At 47.6% G+C, this 25,613-nt stretch overlaps 1 protein-coding gene across 12 annotated transcripts; it reads left to right on the top strand.

Annotated features, from left to right (window-relative positions):
• The first annotated feature begins 15,374 nt into the window (after positions 1-15,374).
• Positions 15,375-22,984, top strand: HEXIM2 (HEXIM P-TEFb complex subunit 2). 12 transcript variants are annotated; one of them, XM_084748123.1, is made up of 4 exons: positions 15,375-16,093; positions 16,448-16,574; positions 17,538-17,639; positions 21,973-22,984. In XM_084748123.1, the coding sequence occupies exons 3-4, from the start codon at positions 17,577-17,579 to the stop codon at positions 22,852-22,854; spliced, it is 945 nt and encodes a 314-aa protein (XP_084604249.1). In that variant the 5' UTR covers positions 15,375-16,093; positions 16,448-16,574; positions 17,538-17,576; the 3' UTR covers positions 22,855-22,984. The 12 variants fall into 12 exon arrangements, with proteins under 12 accessions (XP_084604249.1, XP_084604243.1, XP_084604251.1 ...); XM_084748117.1 differs by having other exon boundaries at positions 16,488-16,574; XM_084748125.1 differs by lacking the exon at positions 16,448-16,574.
• Positions 22,985-25,613: the final 2,629 nt, after the last annotated feature.

Raw genomic sequence — 25,613 nt, forward strand, 5'->3', positions numbered from 1 at the left:
TCTAACAATGGGGCTTAGTATACTTCAAAATACAGTTCAGGTAAAATACATTCATCTTTATCTTCAGAACTTCAATGTGCTCGTTTCCTAATGCTGGAGACGTTAGCCAGTTGCTGGTGTTTGGAGTTGAAAGTGGCACCAGGCAGAAGCGCCTTGGTATAAGCCTGATTTGGCAATCTGTTAGATAACTGAAAACCTTATTTCTTTCCACAAATCAAATTTTCGGTAATCCTGGCTTCTCTTCTAACCATCCCCTAAACCCCAATAGTGTTCCTGGATGCCTAGGTGAGGCAGGCTCCTGGTAACTTACTTGCTTTCTTTCTTAGTACAAACAAGAGATAGCCAAGATAAACTTGTGGGGAAACTTTAACATGTTAGAGACAGAATACTGGACTTGAAATGGCTGAGTGATTCAAGTACTCAGCGTTATTGTCTAATGCTTAAATGCTTTCTTTTCCCCCCTTCAAGACAGGGTTTCTCTTGGCTTGACAGGCCTTGGCTGTCCTGCTCTAGACCAGGCTGGCATCCAACTCACAGAGATCCACCTGCCTCTGCCTCCCAAGTGCTGAGATTAAAGGCATACTTTTTTCTATTAAAAAAAAAAATTTTTTTAAGCTGTCCATTAGAATCAAACTGAAAATTGAAATGTCCCTTTCTACAAGTAAAGCTGGTTTGGGAGAGGGCTGAGGTCCTTTGGTGAGGAGTGGAAATCCTGCATATTTCCAGTGTGCAGCTACTCTCAACCTCCTGGGTTGCCTGGACAGCTGCTTACATTGTCTGTTCTTGAAAATGCAAGGAGCTCTGAGAACTAATCCCTACCACAGAGACCCAAAATTGCAAATTAAGCAATTGTTCTTTCTTGTCAGTAGTTAATGCAACTCTCCTTCACCTGACTTGTGTTTCCTTAGAGCAATTACACTGCTCAAATTATTAGCACACTAGCTCCTTAACTTGGAGCCTTAAGAACCATAGAGGGCCTTGGAGGTCCATATATTCCAGATAATTATATATGTGTAGGAATATTATATGTATATGTATGTGTGTATGTATGTATATATATATATATACATACATACATACATATTCAAGAGACTCAGGAGTTCCTTGGTGATTAGGAACCCCTGGGGGGCAGGGGGCTCCTCACCTGCCCTGGCACTAAATGGCGACAGTAGAAGTGAGTGGAATGCTCCTTACAGTGCATAAGCAGCATACACAAATCAATACATAAGGGAAACCGAGTAGGGCAGAATTTGGGGCCTTCAAGACCAAACTGTGCTGGTCGTCTTCTGGCAGGTGGTCCACGGCAAAAACTGTAAAATCAATTTTCCTTTGACCTAAAGATTGCATTAAATGTCTATTTTGAAATAGTTTTCTTCGTGTTTCTCATTTTTGTTCTATGATGTCATACAGCAGCCCTAGAACACTGGCTGGGGGGGGGGGGCAGCAACAGTGCCCTCTGTCTCATGCCTCGTTCTGACTGCACCACAATAGGATGCAGCAGTGAGAATCTCTGACTTCAGATCATTTTCCTAGCAAAGATTTAACTGGAAACAACCTATTTCTCTACTATGAGAAACAGGACATTTCAGATGCCACACTGGGAAGACTGTAAGTTTGCTTTTCATTAGGAAAAAAGTGGACATCCTAATTTAAAGAGGCAAATGAAGTCTAGTCTTTAAAAATACACAAATACTTAGTTTTAAGTATCTCTAAGTTATTCTGGTTTACCTAGGGTTATGCAAATTTCTGAGTGATTCAAAGGCATTGACATTTTGCTATTTCTGTTCTTGGAATGATAAAAGTTAACACAAAACTTCTATCACAATGCTTCCTAGATTGGAACACGGGCTCCTGCTCCGGCAGACAAGACGCTGAGTTGCCTGTGGTAACAGGGTTGCGATGACAAATGATCCCCCAACCTCAGCCTTTCATATAAGTCCTTTGCCAAACATTTTAACAGCTGCTCAAAAGACCTGGCTTACAAGTGAGCAGTTTCAGTTTGCTCCCTTTCTTGTTCTGGCCATGGCTATGAGTGGAGAAGCTGCTTCCCAGCCTGACTGGGGCGGCAGGCAGGACCCTTCTTGGGCTGGTCAGAGCACAGACTGTAAGAGGCAGAATCCTTTTTTGATTTCAGAGTTTTAGGAGACAAGAGCCAGAGAATTCAATATTGACTTAGATCCAAAAAATAGATTGTTCTCTTAAACAGTGGCCTGGAATGTACTTCAGTTGGTACAGTGGTTTCCTATCGCATACAGAGTCCTAAATTTGATAACCACAGTGTGTACTCAAGCCTGTAATCCCACCATTCAGGAAGAAAAAAACAGGAGGATCAGAAATTTAGAGTCATGGTCCAATACATAGCAAGTTTTAGGCCAGCATGGCTACATGAGACCTTGTCTTAAAATAAAAAAGGGAGGGGGGCTGGGGAGATGGAGGGGCTGGGGAGATGGCTAAACTGGTAGAGTGCCTGCCAAGAACACTTGAGAACCTGAGTTTGTTCCCTGGGTCCACACAGAAAAGAGCAGGTGTGGTGGCCTGCTCTTAGAGTCCCAGCACTGGGGAGGCAGGTAGGTCCCTGGGGCTTACTGACTAGTTGGTTTAGTATAAGTCCCAGGTCCTAGTGAGACTCCATTTTAGCAAAGGGAGTCTGGCCATGGTGATGCATGCCTATAATCCCAGCATTCAGGAGGAAGCAGACAGATCTCTTTTAGTCCAAGACCTATCTTGTCTACACAATGAATTCCAGGCCACATCTAGGGCTATGAGACTCTATCTCAAAAAAAAAAAAAAAAAAGCTCCTGAGAACAATGACTATACGTAATCTCTGCTACACACAAAACATATAAGGTGGGCACCTGCCACACACACATGAGCCACACAAACATGCAAGTGTCACTTAGGAAAGATGGGTAATAGCTAAAATGTGATATCCAGAAGGCTGGAGAGAGGTCTTAGAAGTTAAAAGTCCTTGTCACTTGTAGAAGACCCATTCTCAATACCACACGGTAGGCCAAAGCCATCTATAACTTCAGTCCCAGGGGACCTTCTTTTGACATCCATGGTACCAGGCATGTATGTGGTGTACCCACGTGCAGGTAGAACACTCAATATGAATGAAATAAATCTTCTAAAAAGTGCTATACATTAGTAAGCTACCTCTCATGGGTGTGGTGGTGAACATCTGTAATCCCAGCATCTGGGATGTGGAAGCAGGGCAAACAGGAACTAAAGGCTGTCCTCTGCCACCCAGCAAGCTGAAGATCAGCCTACATTATAACTGCCCTGTGTCCAAAACACACAAAAACAAAAAGGTACTATAGGCATGGTAATTATAATTGGCTCTACCGAGAAAAGAACAGTTGCATATTTGATCAGTGTCTTACTTGTGACTTCACTTAGACTAAAAGTCCTTTGCTTGAGAAAAGTATGAATAAATACACCTTAATGCTGGGTATAATTTCCACACCTACAGTCCCAGCCCTGGGGAAGAAGAGTTTCTCAAGTTTGAGGCTAGGCTGAACTGTACATGTTAGGAGCGTATCTCCCCAAACCTTGGGTTGTGATGCAGGTCAGCGGTAGAGCAGACAGAGCATCTGATCAGCATGCCCAAGGCTGGGGTCAACAGTCAGCATCATTAAGACAAAACCCCAGTGACTTCAAACAGAGGAACCTTGCTGGGGATGTCGTTCAGTGGTAGAGTACTTGCCTAGAGTACACAAGGACTCTGTTCTAATCTCCACAGACTGGGAACACAGGAGACAGAGGGGGGAAAAAAAGGACTCCACAGAATCTAGAAACAAAACAAGGAACCCTATACTTAATGGTCTACCTTGAGAAAATCAAGGGTCAACATTTCAGCACAAAGGTGAGGAGTCACGACTCCCCACCCAGGGAGAACTGTTTAAGGATGTGGCCCTTAGCCAGGCGGTGAGGGAAAGAGACAGACAGACCTCTGTGGGTTTGAGGCTGGCCTGGTCTACAAAGAGAGTTCCACAATAGACAGGGCTATACAGAGAGACCCTTTCTCGGGGAAAAAAAAAAAAGAAAGAAAGAAAAAAAGATATGGCTGCCAGCCCTTGAATATATGGGAAGTCAAACTGGAATCATGAGCTACCAAAAATCCAAACCAAACCAAAGTTGGGAGGTGGTATGGGTAGATCTGGGAGGAGTTAAGGGGAGACTGATGAAATTATAACACTGAAGGCATGTAATGAAATTAATAAAAATATATTTAAATTGTTTTAAATCAAAGGATGGCTATATGAAGCCAAACATTATTCCCAGTACTCTGTACTTCAGAGGCAGAGGCAGGAGGATCTCTGTGAGGCTAGCCTGGCCTACAGAGCAAGTCCAGGACAGGCAGGGTTATACAGAGAAACCCTGATTTAAGAAAAGAACAAAGGGCTGGGCATGGTAGTGCACCCCTTTAATCACAGCACTCAGGAGACAGAGACAGGCAGATCCCTGTGAGTTCAAGGCCAGCCTGGTCTTTGAGTCTAGGACAGCCAAGGCTACACAGAAAAACCTTGTCTCAAAAAGGAGGAGGAGGAGGAAGGAAGAGGAAGGAAGGAAGGAAGGAAGAGGAGGAGGAGGAGGAGAAAAAGAAAAAATAAAAACCAAACCAAAAAGAAAGCCCAAGACAGAACACTAGGTAATCTTAAACACCTGAACACGTGCACTAATCTGCTTACATGCCTGACGTTGAACAACAAATACTCAAAACAAGTGCTTGTACTAAGGTGCTGAAGCAAGCTTGAATTTGTGGGCTTTTGTCACTATTGTGAGACAGGGTCTCACTCTAGCCCAGGCTAGTCTGGTACTACTATGAAACCCAGGACAATTGTGCCTCAGCCTCCTGAATGCTGAGATTACAGGCCTAAGCATACTTGGTGCTTATTTGTTTTGGGGTTTTTTTTTTTTGTTTGTTTTTTGTTTTTTCAAGACAAGGTTTCTCTGTGTAGCCTTGGCCATCCTGGACTCACTTTGTAGACCAGGCTGGCCTCGAACTCACAGAGATCCGCCTGCCTCTGCCTCCCGAGTGCTGGGATTAAAGGCGTGTGCCACCAGTCTCGGCTGCTTATTTGTTTTTTTAAAGATTTATTTATTATGTATCCAATGTACAAGAACATTCTGCAGGCCAGAAGAGGGCACCCAATTTCATTAAAGATGGTTGTGAGCCACCATGTGGTTGCTGGGAATTGAACTCAGGACCTCTAGAAGAGCAGCTAGTGCTCTTAACCTCTGAGCCATCTCTCCAGGCCTGTGCTTGTTTCTTGAAGGGAGTAACTTTGCACATTTACACATATGACTGGAATAAAAGCTCCACTTTACTGTCACACAAAATGTAAATAGCTTGTGTGTAAAATAATAAAAATGTAGTAGTCAGGCATGGGGGAGCATGCCTTTAATCCCAGCACACAGGAGGCAGAGGCAGGCAGATCAGATCACGGTGAGTTCGAGGCTAGCCTGGTCTACAAAGCAAGTCCCGGACAGCCAAGGCTATACAGAGAGAACCTGTCTCAAAAAACAACAAAACAACAACAAAAAGTAATGTGTTTATTTTAAAAGATTTACTTTCATGTGTATGTGTACCTTCATGTATGTTAAGTGCACCATATGCTGTCCTGGGGCCAGAAGGAGTATTAAATGCCCTAATTACATACAGATGGTGGTATGCTGGCATGTGGTGTTGGGAACCAAACCCAGGTCCTCAGCAAGAGTAGTAAGTTCTACTAACCACTCAGGCATCTCTCCAGGCCCTAAATTTGCACGTGCGTGCATGCACGCTGTACCATTCAAGTGAAGGTCAGAAGACAACTTGTGGAAGCCAGGGTCCTCTCCTTCCACCCTGTAAGTCCTGAGGATCCAAGTTAGGTCATTAGGCTTGGAGGCTGCTACCATTATACACTGAGCCATATCACTTGACCTAATATTTATATTTACTCATTTTTGAGATAGTCTTGCTATATAGCCCAAATTTGCAACTACTCTTAAGATTCCTGAATGCTGGGATAAGAAGTGTATCTCACCACACTTGGAAATACCTTCAAATGTAATCCTATTGATTTGTTTGCTTTTTTCAATAATTTTATTTTATATGCATTTGTGTGAGGGTGTCAGATTACCTGGAACTGAGGTTACAGACAGTTGTTAGGGGCTATATGGGTGCTGGAAATTGAACCTCGGGTCATTCAGAAGAGCAGACAGTGCTCTTAACCTCTGAGCCATCTCTCCAGCCCATTTGTTTTTTGAGGCAAGGTCTTGATATGTAGCCCTTGCTAGCCTGGACAACCCGCCATATAGACAGAACTATGCTTGAACATGCAGTGATTCACCTGTGTTTGTCTCCAGAGTGCTAGGATTACAGGCATACACCACCACACCCAGCTATTTATTAATTTACTTTATTGTGACCAGGTCTCGTTCTGTTGCCTAGGCTGGCCTGTTTCTAGGCTCCAGCAATCTCTGATCTTAGTTTCCCCCAGTATCCTGGCATGCATCACACTTGGATCAGAAAATCAATTTTTAAATTTATTTATTTTAAGACAAAGGTATCATGTAGTCAGAACTCACTATGCAGCTAAAGCTGCCCTTCAATTCCTGATGCTCCTGCCTGCTCCCAAGTGCTAGGATTACAGGCATGATCTACAGGCCTGGCTCAGTAGTTAAAGAGAATGTTAAATGTAGACTCTGAAATAATTTATGGGAGCTGTTGGCCAAAGGGTAACGACAGCTACACTTTGCAGATATGAGAAAACAAGTGACCTGGGAATAAAAAATTGGCTCATTGTCAAGTTATCTTACCGTATAGAATGGATACTATTTGGGTTCTAGGTTTTTTGTTTTGTAACAGGATCTCACTATGTAGCCCTGGCTATCCTGGAACTAACTAACCAGGATGCCCTCAAACTCAGAGATTCTTCCTCTGCCTCGAGTGCTAGGATTAAAGGTGTGCATCAACAAACTCAGATCAGTGCTTGGAACTGTAAGTGGAGGCAAGAAGACCAGGAGTTCAAGGTCACTCTCAATTATCCACTGAATTTGAGGCCAGCCTGGTCTGCACTAGACTCTGTCTCAGAAAAACAAAACTGCTTAAGTAAACTTTTTCTTGATTTTTACTTTTAAAGACGAAATTCAATTAGAAAAATAATCCAGGCCGGGCGTGGTGGCGCACGCCTTTAATCCCAGCACTCGGGAGGCAGAGGCAGGCGGATCGCTGTGAGTTCGAGGCCAGCCTGGTCTACAAAGTGAGTCCAGGACGGCCAAGGCTACACAGAGAGACCCTGTCTCGAAAAACCAAAAAAAAAAAAAAAAAAAAAGAAAAATAATCCAATGACATGGACAATAACTCTAGTTCTGTAATAAATCTTTACCAAAAAAAAAAAAAAGCTGAACTGCTTGCTATAAGAAGCTAATAATAAGTCCAAAAAAACCTGGTATGATTTTCTCTAATTCCCATAAAGCAGTGCCAGTAGTTTCTTTCTTTTCTTTTTCTTTCTGAGGTGTCCTCACTGTGCTGAACAAGATGGTGCACACCATTAATAATCCTACCACTCAAAAGGCAGAGGGAGACAGATCTCTGTAAGTTTGAGGCCAGCCTGGTTTACATAGGAAGTTCTAGGACAGCCAGAGCTACACAGAGAAACCATGTTTCAAAACAAGAAGAGGACAGAGCGTGCCTCACTGTGACATAGGCTAGCCTAGAACTTACCATGTGGCTCAGGCTGGCACTCAACTGTCAGCAATCCTCCTGCTTCAGCCTTCCAACTGTTGGGATTTCAGCTATGAGGCACCACAACCATCTTCAACATTAATTTTTCAAGAATAGTAAAAATTCAGAGTTGGGGAGATGGTTCAGTAGGTAAAGTGGTTGATCCTCAAACATGAGGACCAGAGCTTTGCTCCCCAGAGCTTGTTACCCAATCGATTAGTTCTGGGTTGAGTGAGACCCTGTCTCAAAAGACAAGGTGGAAAGCAGAAGAGAAAGACATCTGACCTCTATGGCTTCTGCATGCATACACAACCAGCAAACACAGGCATATACCACACGCATATACAAGTGAAGTTCAGAAGGGAATTTTAAGCTCATCTGAAGCCATATTTTTTTTTACCTTGTTTTGCTGTGACAGGATGTCATGTAACCTAAGCTGGCCTCAAACTCACTATGTAGCTACAGCTGGCCTTGAATCCCTCTGATCCTCTTGCGTCAAGTTTCCCCACTGCTAGAATTACAGCTCTTTGCCACCACATCTAACCCCTATCCTTGTTTTGTTTTGTGACAGAGTCGCTCTGGCTGTCTTGGAACTCGACATATAGACCAAGAGGGCCTTGAATTCTCAGAGCTATACTTGCCTCTGACTCTTGAGTGCTGAGATTAAAGGCATGGTCCACCAAACACATTGCTCTATTTTTACATTTTTAATTTGTATAAGTGTTTTGCCTACATGTATCTGTGTGTACCCTATGCCTGAGGAGGCCAAGAGCATGCTGGATCACATGGAACTGGAATCACTCACAGTTATGAGCCACAGTGTGGGTGCTTGACACTGAATCTGGGTTCTCTGCAAGAGCAGAAAGTGTTCTTATCTACTAAGTCATCTCTCCAGCACATATAAACTGTGACTGGTCTGCAGTGAACAAAACTACATCCCTGGCCGGGCGAGGTGGCACACGCCACTAATCCCAGCACTCGGGAGGCAGAGGCAGGCAGATCTCTGTGAGTTCAAGACCAGCCTGGTCTACAAAGTGAGTCTAGGACAGCTAAGGCTATACAAAGAAACCCTGTCTCGAAAAAAACAAACAAACAAACAAAAAAACCCTATATCTCTGAACCCCAGCCACTTGGAAGAGGCAGGCAAGTACCTGTGAGTTCCATGCCAGCTGGGGCTACATAGTGAGACCCTGTCTTTAAAACACAACAGGCAGCTGGGTGATGGTGGTGGTGCACACTCAGCATTTGGGACGCAGAGGCAAGAGCGTCTCTGTTAGTTCGAGGCCTGCCTGGTCTATAGAATGAGTTCCAGGATGGCCAAGGCTACACAGAAAAATCTTGTCTCGAAAAAACGAAAAGGAAAAAAGAAAAAACCAAAACCAAACCAAAAACTACAACAAGCATCCAAGCATCTGGTATGGTGGTGCACACCCTTAATCCAGCACTCGGGAGGCAAAGGCATGTGGAGCTCTGGGTTCAGTCTAAGGCCAGCCTGATCTACATAGTGAATCCTAGGACAAGTCAAGTACATAGTGAAACCCTGTTTTTAAAAAAAAAAAAAACAACAAAAATAGGGCTGGAGAGATGGCTCAGCGGTTAAGAACACTGACTGCTCTTCTAGAGGTCCTGAGTTCAATTCCCAGCAACCACATGGCTGCTCACAACTATCTGTAATGTGATCTGATGCCCTTTTCTCATCTGCAGGTGTACATCAGGTAAGCATACATAATAAATAAATAAATGCGTAAATAAATAAATTTAAACAAAAGCCAAAACCAAACTGAACAGAAAACTACTACAAGGAAGCTAAATATAGGATTTTGGGGTACGTCATATGTAAGAGTATAGAGAAAATGACCAACATCTCTCCCAGTAGGCTAATGAATAAAATTTGTTCTAGCCTCCAGAAGGCTACAGGAAGAAATTACTAGAATTGTGAAGCCTACTTTAAGATGAAGATGGAAGCTGGGTGTGGTGGAGCACAACTTTAACCCCAATACTCGGGAGGCATTTCTCTGTGAGTTCGAAGTCAGCCTGGTCTACAAAGGGAGCCCAGGACAGCCAAGGCTACACACACAAAAACCCTGTCTCAAAAAAAAAAAAAAAAAAAAAGTAGGGGGGGAATGGATGCATTTTATTCTTTTTAATCACGTGTGTGTGTCTGTGTAGGGGTGTGTGAACATGAGTACAAGTGCTCTTAGAGGCCAGGTGCTGCCTTCTCTGGAGGTGGAGTGACAAGCAGGTGTGAGCCACCTGATGTGAGTGCTGGGACTGGGACCTGGGGTCCTGAAGAGCATCTGCACTCCACCACTGACTTGTCTCTCCAGCCCCTGGAGGCTGCTTAAAACATATAATTCTGAGGCAGAGGCAGGTGGATCACTGTGAGTTCAAGGCCAGTCTGGTCTACAAAGTGAGTCCAGGACAGCCAAGACTACACAGAGAAACCCTGTCTCAAAAATGAAAACAAAACAACAACTAAAACAAAAAAAAACCATATAATTCTGTATACCCAGGTAATGCCTATGCAACTTTCAGGCAAAAGCAAACTATCAAATTTGGTTTTGGAAGGAACATCTTCCTTTCAGTTCTTAATAAATGTCCGCCTAGCCTAATAACATTTAGACATCCTGAAAAGAGAAAAAAACACATGGTAATACACATCTAACTTTAGCCCTCAGGAAACTACGGCAAGAATTGAGATGTTAAGTCCAGCTTTGGCTACATATTGAGTCATGGCCAGTCTAGTCTACACAGTGAATTCCAGGACAGTCAGGGATATGCAGAGACACACCCAGCCCCTGCTAAAAAAAAAAAAAAAAAAAAAAAGGGAGAGGGGGCAATGGATGCAGGATGGATGGGTGGACCATGGGAGCTCCACACAGAAGCAAGTATCTTCAGGATACCCAGGAGTGACTGGGAAATTAGGAGAAGCATTTCCACAGCTGCCTGTGATTCCTACTTACAGAGTGACTGGTCTCCAGAAGCTGGCTGTTAGGGCTTCTAAAAAATATCAGTCACATGTGGTGGCTTATGCCTTTAGTCCCAGAGGCAGAGGCAGGCGGATCTCTGTGAGTTCCAGGCCAGCCTGGCCTATAGAGTGAGTTCCAAGACACCCAGGGGTACACAGAGAAACCCTATCTTGAAAAACAAAAACAAACAAAAGCCATCAAGGGCTTTATAATAACACCTGCTTTGGCGCCATGAGACACTGTCCCTACTCAGTATCCTTAGACTGCTTCTCTTTTGTGTACATTCGGCCATAGATTATTGGTAAGGCTGGTCTTGTATATGCCGATAAGCTTCCTGGTGGAAAGAGGGAAGACAGGCTCATGGGTGCTAAGCAAGCACTCTGCCATCTGAACTGAACTGAACTGTAATCCCAGGCCCCTCACAGCTTCCGAAGTAGAAAGGCATGGTCTAAAGACCGGTCACTCTTGAGGCACCTGTGAGGGAAGCAATGTTCTGCCATTCAAACTTAGGAACCTGAAGCAGTTCAGATTTCTATGAGCCACTATGCCTCCTCACCTTGCTATATCTAAGACTTTAGTATTCATTTTGTGTGTATGGGCAGATACCTATGTGTGGATGTGCACAGACAAGCTTATGGAGGCAGCAGGCAGCCTTTGGAGGAGCCATCTCCCACAAGCATACACTATATGAGGCAACTTTTTTTTTGTTTTTCGAGACCGGGTTTCTCTGTGTAGCCTTGGCTGTCCTGAACTGGCTTTGTAGACTAGGCTGGCCTCAACTCACAGCCACTCGCCTGCCTCTGCTTCCCGAGTGCTGGGATTAAAGGTGTATGCCACCACGCCCAATGAGACATCTTTACTGGCCTTTACTGGTCATGTACACTCTAGCTGTCCTACCAGCAAACCCGAGAAATCTATCTGTCTCGGCCTCCCTTAAGAGCTTGTCTCTGGCAGGGCTTCTCTGTGTAGCCCTGGCTGTCCTGGAACTTGCTTTATAGACCAGGTAAGCCTCAAGAGATCTGCCTGCGTCTGCTTCCAGAGAAGAAAGGCTCCACCACAGCCAGCACCTTACACTTTAGAGTATGAATGTATGAATGCATGTTTGGGACCATGGAGGTCAAAAAAGGGCCCTGGAACTGATGTTACAGCCCTCTTCTACCATGTGGGTACCATGTGGGCAAGAGCATTGTTCCAGCCCCCAGACCCATTTTTAAAGGATCTGGAGACTGAATTCAGATCCTCATGCTTAAACACATACAGATTAGGTTGTCTCTCCTTCCCATAGCCTGTTTTTTGGATAAGGTCTCACTGTAACTCAGAGTAGCATGCAATATGACAATCTGCCTGTCTCAGCCTCCTGAGTATAAGGATTGTATCCAGTTACTCCCAAGTATTTAAAATCAAGGAATGGGAAAGCTCATGTGTCATGCGTAAGTATGGTTAAGCCTCCATCTATTAATGAGTAACACATTTCTGACCTGGTATAGTATTGCTGTTGAGTAGCATCCAAAGGTTTAACCAGATTGCTTCACAATGGAGGATGAATCACAGGAGTCCAGGATCCTCCTCTAATAAACTGACAGAAGCAGCACAGAAATAGCCCCTAGGCCCCCTTTCAGCTGCCTCCCACCAAGTCAGGGTCCTCTTTTCCTAACTCATGGCCACTCCCTCACCATTCTTGTGCATACTAAGCAGCTGCTCTTCACTGAACTACAGCCCCTACTTTTCTTTCTTTGAGACAGATCGTACTCTGTAGCCATGGTTAGCCTCCAGTTGGTGGGTAACACTCCTGCCTTTGCCTCCCAAGTACTAGGACTAGGGATTAGCATGAGTCACCATACACCAGGATCCTCACCTTCTCTTCATCAGGGTAGTGAACATGACAAAAAAAAAAAAAATCAAACTACAGTGCACTGATGCTTCAGTGTTCACATTACAGGTGTGTTGGCTGATACCTGTAACACTACACTACATCGAGGGCTGCCATGAAACTCAAGGCCACTGACGCCTATGAAGTGAGTTCTAGGCCATCCTGGACTACAGAGCAAGGCCGTGCTTCAAACTAATAATAATAATAAAAAATAAAAGTAGTTCACATTATGAATTAAGAACTCTAATGGAGCCAGGCGTGGTGGCGCACGCCTGTAATCCCAGCACTTGGGAGGCAGAGGCAGGCGGATCACTGTGAGTTCGAGGCCAGCCTGGTCTACAAAGCAAGTCCAGGACAGCCAAGGTTACACAGAGAAACCCTGTCTCAAAAAAAAAAAAAAAAAAAAGAACTCTAATGGAAGCCAGGCGTGGTGGCACACACCTTTAATCCCAGCACTCGGGAGGCAGAGGCAGGCGGATTGCTGTGAGTTCAAAGCCAGCCTGGTCTACAGAGTGAGTCCAAGATAGTGAAACAGTCAAGGCTACACAGAGAAACCCTGTCTCGAAAAACAAAAAACAAAAACAAAAAAAAAGAACTCCAATGGGAGCCTGGCACAGTGTAATTCCAGCACTCAGGAGGCAGAGGCAGGCAGATCTCTTTGAGTATGAGGCCAGCCTGGTGTACAAATCAAGTCCAGTACAGCCAGGGCTACACAGAGAAACCCTGTCTTGAAAAACCAAACAAAAAACAAAATACAAGGGGCTGGAGAGATGGCTCAGCGGTTAAGAGCACTGACTGCTCTACCAGAGGTCCTGAGTTCAATTCCCAGCAACCACATGGTGGCTCACAACCATCTATAATGTGATCTGATGCCCTCTTCTGGCCTGCAGGGGTACAAGCAGGCAGAGCAATGTATACATAATAAATAAATCTTTAAAAAAAAATACAAAAAACAAAAGGGGGGGCGCTAAGGATGTAGCTCAGTTGGAAATGTAATTGCCTATGCATTTATAGAATGCATAAAGCCCTGGGTTCAATCGTCAATACTACATACATTATGTATGATGGTGTATTCCTATATTTCAGCAGGATGATCCTGAGCTCATAGGTCATTCTTGGCTAAGACTCAAAGTAATGGTATACACCTGAGAACACTTGAGGGACTCAGTACACAGCTCCAGTCCACGGGCTAAATAGTGAGACCCTGTCTCAAAAGAGCAAACAACCAACAATAATAAAAACCCAAACACCATGAAGAGAAGAGCTAGATTGCTCACTGTGTAAGGGCGCTCACTGCCAAGCCTGACACCAGGAGTGCCATCCCTGGGAACCCAGGTGGTGGGAGAGCTGACTTATCAATTCTGACCACGTATGCCCATGCACACCCACAAAGAACATAATAAATAAAATTGGGTGTGGTGGTGCATGCCTATAATCCAAGGACTCGGGAGGTAGAGAGTGGGTGTTCCAAGCCAACTTAAACTACACAAGGAGATCAGGGTCAGTCTGAGCTGAATGAAAACCTGTCTCAAAGGAACAAGGGGAAAACAAGCAGATATAGTAAGAGCTCACACCTGTAATTCCAACGCTCTTGTGGTTGAGGCAGAAGGATTACCGTGAGTTTGAGTCCAGCCTGGGCTAGAGTAAAACATCTCAAAAAATAAAAGAAACCAGGGCTGGAGAGATGGCTTAGGGGTTAAGAACACTGACTGCTCTTCCAGAGGACCTGGGTTCAATTCCCAGCACCCACGTGGTAGCTCACAGCTGTCTGCAACTCCAACATCTGACACCTTCACACGGACTTACATGTATGAAGCAGGCAAAAATCAATGCATACAAATAAAAGCATTGAAAAAATAATAATCTATCTCGAAAAACAAAAAAATAAAAAGAAAGAAACCTAGTCAATGGTGATCAGGTGTTTTTGTTTGTTTTATTTGCACAGTAGACTTTTAGGATTTTTTTTTTTCAGAGCACCTGAGGGATGGAAGGAGAAATCAGTTACAACTATGAAGTCTTCCATATAACTTAAGACTATTTTGAGAGGAGTCTCACTATGTAGCCTTGGCCGGTCTGGAATTCCTATATAGAGCAGGCTGGCCTCGAATTCATGAGATCCACCACACCCAGCCAGAAAGACTCTTTTATTATTAATATAAGGAGCAGTCCCTCAACTCTGAAGAAGCCTTCATGGGTCTTACTGTTAAAGCAAAGGCCTATGAGTTACACCATCTATAACTAGCAGTAAAATTCATTACGAGGTTCCCACAGATACCAGTGGCTACTTAACCACCTACTTCAGAGACTACCTGGACACGATTTCAACTGACAGTCGAACTACAGAGCTATCATTTAAAAGTGCACCCTAGAAATCTCTAGGAAACAAGATACTTAATCTGCGATTCAGTAAGAGAATATCAAGGCAACTCCAGCCTTTTAAAAGCTGGCAGCGCTATAATCTAAGTTGTAAATTTATTCTTTTAAAGGTCTCCCCTACATCCTACGTAACACATACATGAGGTACATCAAAACTGCCACTTCTACCTAACTACCCTTTACATGTCCTGTAGAGATGGCGTCGGTAACAATGGGACAGTGGAACAGAAAACACTCTTTAGTTTGTGGAACAAGACTTTAAGCAGGTCACTGTGTAGGCTTACAAAGATCACACTGGAATTAGCTCGGCTTTCCCCTTGTAGCACTGCCACTTCGCCCGTACCTTACGGCTCGGATTTCAAAACGCAAACGTTGTTTTTGAAGTATCCGAAATGGGCCATTCCCATTTCTATTACTGGACCGGGGTCACTCTGAGTTACTTTTTGTCCCAACCCTGCAAAAGGGCAGAACCCCCATCCCTTTGGCGTCAAATTCTGAAGCGGGGGGGAGGGCAGGCACACCTTTGGGAAGTTTCCAAAAAATAAAAAAATTGAAAGATGGACGGCTGACCGTTCGAGGTCAGGCCACTGAGAGAGTCGGGGCTCGATGGGAGGAATCTTGAGGGCAAGAAAGCTCAGAAATTTCCAAGCCCCTGAGCTCGACTTTTCCACGTGGCCCGGATCTAGTTGGTCCCGGGGGGGGGGCGGGGGGGGAAGTTGGTGGTTGCTATAGAAGCTTTGCTTTTCCCCAGCCCTAAGAGGTGGGATGGACTTGGGGGGGGGGGAGGTGGGCGCAATGCGGCTGGGCGCCCTCGGAGCCTCCAGCTGACTACTAGCCCAGCTGAGGGCATGCGGCCAGAGCTGCAACCTCGGCCCGTCCCCGCGAGCCAGTGCCTCCAACTGGCATCGCTCCCACCTCGTCCTTCAGATGAAGGGGGCGGGCGGGGGGGTGTCCAGCTACGCCAGGCCTCGCCGCCATACCCACGATGAATGGGGATAGACGAGAGGCCTTGGCAGAAGTCGGCCTCTAGACCCGTGGAAGCACAGCAAAAAGGAGAAGCCGTCTTATTGGCCTCTCCCATGCTGGGATCACGAGAAACACGCGATAATTACAAAAAAAAAAAAACAAAAAAAAAATTAAGGAAGAAAACAGGACCCGCTCTCAAAGGCGAGGCTGCGGGGCTGACGGGACGGTTTGAGGATTGGGCTCGGCCGGGGAGGGGGGGGGGAGACTCCAACCTTCACCCTCGCCGGCCCCCGCCCCAACTCCCTGCCGTCTCCCGGCGCCGCCACTTCAGGCAGCCCACTCGGCCCGGCCTCTCCCCGCGCCCGGACCACCCCCCATGGGGTGCTCTCACTGCGCAGCGAGTCCCTCCGCTGCCTCCTCCCAGCCCAAAATGGCGGCGGCGACGGCCACCGAGCTTCTCCGTCGCCTTCCTCAAGGCTAGGGAGCACTCCGCGCGTAAGCCCCGCCCCCCACCCACCCCCGTCAGCCGGATCTACTTTTCTTCCCCGGGTAAAGACTAACGCCATCAATGAACTCTTTAATTGAGTTCTGACAGGGCGGGTGCAGTTGTGCTTCCGCACAGCTAGTTGTTGACAAAAGTGAGAAGAGTGGCAGACGGGCGACCCAATCAGAGAGCAGACCGGTGAGCGCGGGACGTCCACGCAAAAGCAGATAGGTTTTTTTTTTTTTTTGGCGTTCTTGGGTTCTACGGTGTTGGCGTAATGGGAGCGTGAAGGTATCCAGAGCAGCTTTCCTCAGCTGGAAGAACTACAACTCCCAGCAGTCACTGCGCTGCCAGGCTGTCCTCTTCGGCCCCCCATCTCCCTACCCTCTCCCCCCTGCCCCCCCCCCCCATCTTAGTGCCTGAGCGGCTTGGCCAGAGCTGCTGCTACTGCAGCAAGAGGTAGGGCTGAGGCGTTGAGAATTTCATGGACAGGCGGTGGCACAGAAAGACACACAGAGGTAGTGGTGTACACTAAGCCCTTGACAGCAAATAGGTCAGTCCCACCTTTGCCAAACCTCCTTCCCATGACTATTTCTCCTCCTCCTCCTCCTCCAAGAAATCCATTTTTACCCTCATTTGTTTTCCCTGACAGCTGCATGTAGTATGAAGACTTCTTTCCTCTATTTTTCCCTTCCCTTGAGGCAGCAGAGTAGCCGTCCAGGCCCTGTAGACAAAATGACTTCCACCATGGATTGGGCCCCAGGTGGTCAAGCTAACTGAGGACCTTCCAGGAGCCACAGAGCCACCCCCATCCCCAGCTGCCCAAAGCAGTTGCCTTTCTGACAGAGCTTAGGCCTACCTTCCTAACTGTCAGCCTGGTCTTCACTTCCTAGGAGAGTGGAGGCTTGGGGCCTGAGGAACAGGATTGGGAAAATGGCCTCGCTATCCCATTCAGCCCCTGGCTGGCTAGAGGTGTGAAAACTAGGGTATGGAAGCAGCCTTCTTCTAAGTCTTCATTTGAAAGTGAAGGCATTGCAGGGCTGAGGCCACAAAATGGCTGCTGCTGCAGCAGCTGCTGGTAGTGGTGGTGGTGGGGCAAACAATTCTTGACCAACCGGATTCTGCCTGAGGAACTTCGGTTTCTGTTGTTATTCAAAGCAGGTGACACTAGTTAAAGGCATCTACTGGAAGTAGGAGAAGATGGCCACGCTGAACCATATCAACTGTAATACAGAGTCACCAGCTGCTCTGGAGCAGGAGAAGGTAAGTACTCCCACCTCCCAACCACCTGAAGCCGGAAACGTGGAGTCAGATAGCTGAAATCCTAGGGGCGTTGGTTCGGTTTGGTTTGGTTCGGTTGTTTGTTTCAAATGTGCTGATAGATTTAGAGAAGTGGTATTTTATTTTATTTTGGTTTGAGACAGGGGTCTCTCTGTGTATTCCTAGCAGGCTTTGAACTTGCAACCACACTCTTTTTTCAGCCTTACTAGTGCTAAAATTGCAAGGCTAAAAAAGTCTGTACTACCACACCCAACTAGAAAGTCCGTGTTTTAAATGAGTCTGTACTGTGCTCTGGGAAACAGGCCAGAACGTGATTCAGGGATATCTCATGAATTCCTTAAAAGCCCTTCAAGGTAGGAAGTATTTCTAGTTGACAGAAGCTAAGGTTCGGAGAGACGCTATACCATCTCCATAACTGTGCAGCCTTGGAGCAAGAAAATTCCACTTTAAACTTAGAGTCTTCCAATAACAGAGCCTTGCCTCTCAGTGACAAGTGACCTCAAGGACAATAGCTTGGTTGGAGATTTGCACTCTTTTTTTTTTCCCCCAGGCTGAGAACCAAGAATGAAACAGGAAAAGAGGTTTTTGATCTACAGGTGGGGGGGGGGCAAGAAAAACTCAAAAAAAAAGAGGAGAGAAAGGTCCTAAGTCCTGACAACAGGAGCCCGCAGGTCCCAGCCCACTTTACTAATTCCCTCATCACCCACACTCCCGAAATAGCAGAGAGCCAAGGATCAAGAGATTTGGTTTTTGTGGTTGTTGTTGATTTTGCAGTGCTGGGGCTTGAACCCAGGGCCTTGCAAACGGTAGAAAAGTGCTTTATCATGGAGCTATATGCCCAAGCCGTTGTTGTTGTTTCTTTTGGTTTTTTTTTGGGGGGGGGGGTGGAGGGTGCATAGTGGTTCTCTGTATAATGGTCCTGGCCTTCCTGGAATTCTCTGTAGGCCAGGCTGGCCTTGAACTCTCAGAGATTCACATGCCTCCACTTCCTAAGTGCTAGCATTATACATGTGAGTTACAAGGTCTGGCTCAGAGAAGCTTTTGATCCGTGTGTGTGTGTGTGTGTGTGTGTGTGTGTGTGTGTGTGTTTGAGACAGGGTTTCTCTGTGTAGCCTTGGCTGTCCTGGACTCACTCTGTAGACCAGGCTGACCTCGAACTCACAGCGATCCGCCCACCTCTGCCTCCCGAGTGCTGGGATTAAAGGCATGTGCCCACCACGCCCGGCTTTCTTTTGATCCATCTTACGTAGCCATTTCCAGGGTTTCTTAGACGTACTTTATTTGAAACATATGGCATATCAGGGCTGGAAGGTTCAGAGAGGGCATGTGACTCATGAAGGTTACACAGCTCACTTTATACAGTGATCATGGTGGTAGAGGGACAGTGCCTCAGAATGGAGACACCGGGTAAGCTGAAGGGCAGAGCTGGCTTGCTTTTAGGCAAGAATCACTAGGGTGCTGGGCACTGGGAACAGCCTGTCTTTGCATTCCCAGTACTTTGTCTCTGTAGGGTGGACAGCGGAGCCATCTTAGTTGGCCCAAGCTACCAGTGAGACAAGGCCAGTCCCGTATGATTGGTGATCTTCTTGCAGGTGAAAGAACACTACAAACAAGTCACAACATATCTCCACCCCCTCCCCAGAATTCCCTTAGCATCCCTGAATCTCACAATAGGACAGGTATGGTGCTGCTTTGTGGCGTAAGCCGGAACTCAGGAGGATGAGGCAGGATTGCTGAAGATTAGAGACCAGGCTTGGCTACAGATTGAGTCCCAGACTATCCTGGGCTACCAAGTGAGACTCTTTCACAAACTCCACCCCACCCCAAATAATCCAGGAACCCATGTATACACTCACAGAATATACAAGGCTGCAAGCAGTTTGTCCCTGAAAGCAAACCCTAAGCTCCCCTGCTCAGAGGTCAGCAAGCTAGCTCAGCAGGTAAAGGTGATTGCACCAAGCCTGACATCCTGAGTTCAACCTCCAGCATCTACACAGCAGAAAGGGAAAACCAACTCCCGCAAGTTATCCTGTGACCGAAACACACACACACACACACACACACACACACACACACACACACACACACTCAAGCCATGTCATTAGGGTGGGTCTGTAAACACACTTACATAATAAGTAAATGTAATAAAATTTTTAAAGAAACCCCTGCTCAGATGCCACGGTGTGCGTATAAAACAGCGTGCCAATGATAGTGGTTATTATTAGAAATCTCCCTAACCACAAACTGAGCAATTCCCTGTCTCTCCCCACACCCGGGACTCCCACCCTCACCACCACAGATAAGCCGGTGCACATGCTGTCTCTCTCCCTTTCCTCTCTCAAGGTCTCATTGTATCAGCTCTGGCTGGCCTGGAACTTGACAGGCTGGCCTCAGACTCATCTGCTTGCCTTTGTCCCCAAGCTCTGGGATTGCCGGGTTAAACCTCTCTCTCCATCTCTTCAAAGTTCTGAAATCTCTCTGCGACCTCTCCTTGCTTAGGACCTCTCACTGCCTCTCACACAAAGAGAGAAACAGCCTGGTATTTATTTACTGGGCATGGAGGCAGAGTGACACATCCTCAGGGGATGGAGTGTAGTAGTTCCAGGCGTGCTAGGTACTGCAAGAGGCTGCCCTTGTGACATGGTAGCGTAGCTGGGGAGGGGAGGTGGGAGAGCCACTTTCATAGGGCCTTCAGGGAGAACATCACCACACAGGCAACATTAGAACTCACGTGCGGGCAAGAGGGAAGGGCCTACCATGCACAGAGCTGAAAGCAGAGCTGGGTGTGGTGGCGCACACCTTTAATCCCAGCACTCGGGAGACAGAGGCAGGTGGATCCCTGTGAGTTCGAGGCCAGCCTGGTCTATACAAAGTGAGTCCAGGACAGCCGAGGCTACACAGAGAGACCCTGTCTCAAAAAAAAGAAAGAAAAAGAAAAAACAAAACAAAACCAAAAAAAAAAGAGCTAAAAGCAGGATTAGTCATATCATTTTGGGGGGTTGGGGGGTGCTGGGAATCCCTGTTCAGAAGTCATTATGTTCAACCCCTGGCCTGGTAGCACAGGCCTATAGTCCTAGCTATTCGGGAGGCTTGAGGCAAGTGGATTATAAGCTCGAGACGTGCCTGGGTATAGAGTGAGTTCAAGTTCAGCCTGGGAGCCTTAGTGAAAGTTAAAGGGCTAGGAATATAGCAGAGTGACATGGTGCCTGCTGAGCATGCGTGAAATTCTGGCTTCAATAAAGTTACAAAGTTCAGAACTAGTTATAGCGTCATGTACCTGTTAATTGGCCCCAGCTCCTTGTGAGGCTGAGGCAGGAGGATAGTGAGTTTGAAGCCAGCCTGGGTTACAGTAGAAGACACACACACACACACACACACACACACACACACACACACACACACACCGCCCCAAGCTTGAAGGATAACAGAGTATTAAACCAAGTATTAATCTCTTCTGAGGTATTCAGGTAGCCCAGGCTGTCCTTGAGCCTGGCTTCAAGTCCTGATCCTCCTGCCTCCACCACCCAGCGCTAGAATTTACAGGTATAAGCTGCCATATCGAGCTCGAGCTCCCCTATTCTCTCTCTCTCTCTCTCTCTCTCTCTCTCTCTCTTAAAGATTTATTTATTTACTATTTGTATAGTATTCTTCCCGCATGTGTGCTTACAAGGCACCAGATCTCATTGTAGATGGTTGTGAGCCACCATGTGGTTGCTGGGAATTGAACTGAGGACCTTAAGGAAGAACAGACAGTGCTCTTAACTTCTGAGCCATCTCTCCAGCCCCCCCCCACCCCCCCCACCCACCCCCACCCCCATTTTTCACTTGAACAGTACTTGTGGAATGCCTACTCTAGGTCCAGTATTGTTCTGGACATTGAAATGACCAGTGAAGGGCCACCTGGCATGCAGGAAACCCTGGGTCTCAGCCCCAGCACCGCATAAACCAGGCATGTTGGCACGTGTCTGCAATCCAGCATTCAGGAGGTGATCAGGCAGGCAGATCAGAAGTTCAAGGTCATCTTCAGTTGCACGAGTGAGTTCAAAGCCAACCTGGTCTTTGGAGATGCTACTCAAAAAGTTAAAAAAAAAAAAAAAAAGAAGAAGAAGGAAAAAAAAAAAAAAGAAATGACTGGTAACAGTGAAATACTCAGGTGAAGCTCTTTTCTCCACACTGGAAGAAACGCAGTTAAATAGTTGGGAAAGGGTGAGGGACAGGATAGTGACCCAGGGGGCAGGTGTGAGAGGGCTGGATCGGGAAGGACTCTACTCCCAGGGAAAGGCTGTCTGTGATCCACCCTCCTTCCTCTCTCTAGACCTCCCCTGGTCTGCGGAGCCCCCAGATAGCCCACGAGCCTCATGACTTCGGTGGTACCATGCTTCCGCCACCAGGAAGGGAGAGTCACTCGGAGGATGAAGGGATTGCCCCAGCTGACGGTGGTGGCTCAAGCTGTACCATTAGTGGTTCTCGGACCCAGAGCTCAGGGGCCTGTTCAGTGGAGGCGGTGCTGGCCCGGAAGAAGCACCGCAGGCGGCCATCAAAGCGCAAGCGGCACTGGAGGCCTTACTTGGAGCTGAGCTGGGCTGAGAAGCAACAGCGGGATGAGAGGCAGAGCCAGAGGGCCTCCCGGGTCCGCGAGGAGATGTTCGCCAAAGGTCAGCCCCTGGCACCCTACAACACCACCCAGTTCCTCATGAATGACCGTGACCTGGAGGAGCCTAACCTGGATGTACTTCACGGCCTGTCCCACCCAGGCTCCAGTGGGGAGAATGAAGGGGGGGACAGTGACGGGCCAGGCCGAGCCCATGGGGAATTCCAGCAGAGGGACTTCTCTGAGGCCTATGAGCGCTACCACACGGAGAGCCTTCAGGGCCGCAGCAAGCAGGAGCTGGTGCGAGATTACCTGGATCTGGAGAGGCGACTGTCACAGGCTGAGCAGGAAACTCGGAGGCTCCAGCAGCTGCAGGGGCACCCCGGCAGGCAACCCTGCCAACAGGTGGAGGAGCTGGCTGCCGAGGTGGAGAGGCTCCGGACTGAAAACCAGCGGCTTCGGCAGGAGAACGAGATGTGGAACCGAGAGGGCAGCTGCTGTGACCAGGAGAAGCCAACTGCAGAAGGGACCGCCAGACCCAAGGATAAGACCCAATTTCGTAAACACTCAGGCCAGGTGGGTCACAAGGAGGCAAGTGACAGATGAAAGCTACTCCCAGCACCCCTGCCCCGCTGAGAACTGCTGAGACATGGTCAGTGTTTCCCTTGTCATTTCCACGATTAGCCCTTTGATGTCATCTTACTTTTTACAGAGCAATTAAATGGCCTTGAAAGACCCAGAGAGTGTGGCTAGAATTGATTTCACAAGGGTTCTCCTCCTCCTCCCCTTCTTCTTCTTTTTGGTTTTTCTTTTTTTCTTTTTCTTTTTCTTTTCTTTCTTTCTTTTCTTTTTTTTTTTTTTTTTTTGTGACAGGGTTTCTCTATGTAGCCTTGGCTGTCCTGGACTCACTTTGTAGACCAGGCTGGCCTTGAACTCACAGCAGTCCACCTGCCTCTGCCTCCCGAGTGCTGGGATTAAAGGCGTGCGCCACCACGCCCGGCTCTAACACCAGTTTCATGCACACTAAGCAACAGCTCTACCAACTGCAGCACACCTCCAGCTAAAACCCTCCTGTTGGGGCTGAAGAGATGATGGTCAATGGTTACGAGACCTTGTTGGTCTGTTTGAGGACTGGAATTTGGTTTCCTGCATCTACAGGTGACTCACAGCTGTCTGCACCTCCAGTTCCAGAGGATCTGATGCCCTCTTTTGACCTCTGTCTCACACATACACACACACACTCACACACACTCACACTCTTATGACCTCTGTGTACATACGCATGCACACATATGTGCATGTGTACACATAAATACAAAATCCTAAAAGCAGACAATCAAAAAACCCCAAACTTGTGGGGTGGGGATACAGGTTAAAGGTGGTGGTGCATTTGCCTAGCATTCTGGAAGCATGGAGTAAGACCATTGTCCCAGAAAGGTCTCGGTCTTTTCTTGCTCCAAGCCTGGGGAGACAGCCAACTTCTAGATGGGTCCCCGTTGGTTCCCACGATACCCAAACCACACTCCCGTGTCTTAGAGCAATCATCTTGTAGTGAGGGAATTAGAGGTGGGGGAGGGGCGGGGAAGCTCAATCAGGAGTCCCCAGGTTCAACTAGGACCTCATATTCCCATTGCCACATGGTAGTGGGGCTGGGGGCAGTGCCGGTAATGCCAGCCTTCAGCCAGGAGAGTCATAAATCCCAAGCCAGCCTGGGCTACAGCTTGAGACCTTCCTGGAGGAGTTTGGACCCCCCCCCAACCTCCTCCCCCAGGAGGAGAAGGCCTAGGCCTGGCATTTGTTCAGACCTTGTCCCCAGGCTCCCTGGGTTGTCACCACAGCTCAGAGGGCCAGGCCTCCTTGAGCTTGATCTTTACCCTGGCTTCCAGCCTCGGTTAGCCATTGTAGTCTACCCTACCCCCTTACCTCTGGGAGGGACCTTAGAAGTAAGCACCCAAGGTGCACTGGTGGCAGATGAGGGCCTACGGTAAAAGGGACAGCAAGTGGATCCTTAGCACAGCTGTTCTGTTGTCTCCCTTCCCGTCCTCCTCCTGTTGGCCTAGTGAAGTGTGTGGTCAGTTCCCTGTGAAGTCTGCACAGGCCCGACTGCTCAATGGAGTGGACTGTAACACACAGACATGCAGTGTGTGCCCCCACCTCCAGCAGATGCTATCCGTGTGTCATCTCTAGCTGGTACTGAGGATAACATCAGGGGAATGGAGCTCACCGGGCAGCTCCTGTCTCTGGCACCAGGCACAGGGAGGAGCCTAGACCCAGAGGACCTAGCCTACTTTGCCTTTCAGAGGTTTGGACGGACCACACTGGGCAAGAGAAGGGCTCAGCGCGGGCAACTGTCAGGGATGGAAATGTTGACAAGCCCTGTGGATTGCCAGGACAGCTTTTATTTCTGTACTGCCACACCCAGGCCTGGCTAGCACCTTCTGTAACAGACTGGAGGAAGGGATCGGTTTCCAGGGAGAGCAAAGCCCCAGGCTGAGTGGGACCTGTCCCCAGAGCCCTGGCCCAAGGGTTTGCCTCCTTCTCTTGCGTTCCCAGATTGCTGTCAAGAACACCAGCAGGAACGATTGTCCCCACTTTGCAGATGGGAAGCCCAAGGCTCAGAGAGGAAGTGACTATCCAGACTCCAGGGTAGCTCATCAGGAGTCTGCTGGGTACTAGTCTGGGACCCTAAGGGCTGCCGCCTCCCATCTGCTGCTGCTGCATGGGGCTGAGGGAGGACCAGGGCAAAGTTGTTTACCCAGAGGCAAGGCAAGGCTCTGAGTGTGTGTGTGTGTGTGTGTGTGTGTGTGTGTGTGTGTGTGTGTGTGTAGGGGAAGAGAAGATTCCAAAAGGCTGCTGGAGTGTGTGGGAAGTGTGTGGAGCCGGGTGTGGAGCATGATTGCAAATTGCCGGGCAAAGGGCAGGTGAGGAGGCTGGCCCCTCTTGGTCCAGGAGCTGAGGAGTGTGAAGGAAGGAAGGAAAGCTGCCAGCCACCTCCACCCCTTACAAACACATAAAATGGCTGAAGGGCTTTTGGCCAAGCCTGCACAGAGGTGAATTAATTCCCCAAGGCTGGGGGTGGGGGGTGGGGGTGGGAGATAGGGGTAATGACAAAGGACAGGGTGGGCCAAGGGGGGAAAAAAAAACAAAAACAAAGCAAAGGGTGATCTGGGGAAGAGTCAGGCCTGACAGAAGGGATTGGGTGGGGGCTGGGTGTTAGTGAAGAAAGTCACATCAACTCTGGACTCCAGCTGCTCCCTCAGTCTCAGGATCAGCAGTGTCAAGAGAGGCATTTCTTTTTTCTTTTCTTTCTTTCTTTCTTTTTTTTTTTTTGGTTTTTCGAGACAGGGTTTCTCTGTATAGCCTTG

Source organism: Acomys minous (genome assembly GCF_964271855.1).
Source record: "Acomys minous genome assembly, chromosome: 12".
NCBI classification, from domain to species: Eukaryota; Metazoa; Chordata; class Mammalia; order Rodentia; family Muridae; genus Acomys; species Acomys minous.

Excerpts from the sequence above, each read along its gene's own strand:
- HEXIM2 (XM_084748123.1), top strand. The coding sequence starts at position 17,577 with ATGGCCACGCTGAACCATATCAACTGTAATACAGAGTCACCAGCTGCT. Across the intron at positions 17,640-21,972 it reads CTGCTCTGGAGCAGGAGAAG|ACCTCCCCTGGTCTGCGGAG; the intron begins GTAAGTACTCCC and ends TCCTCTCTCTAG.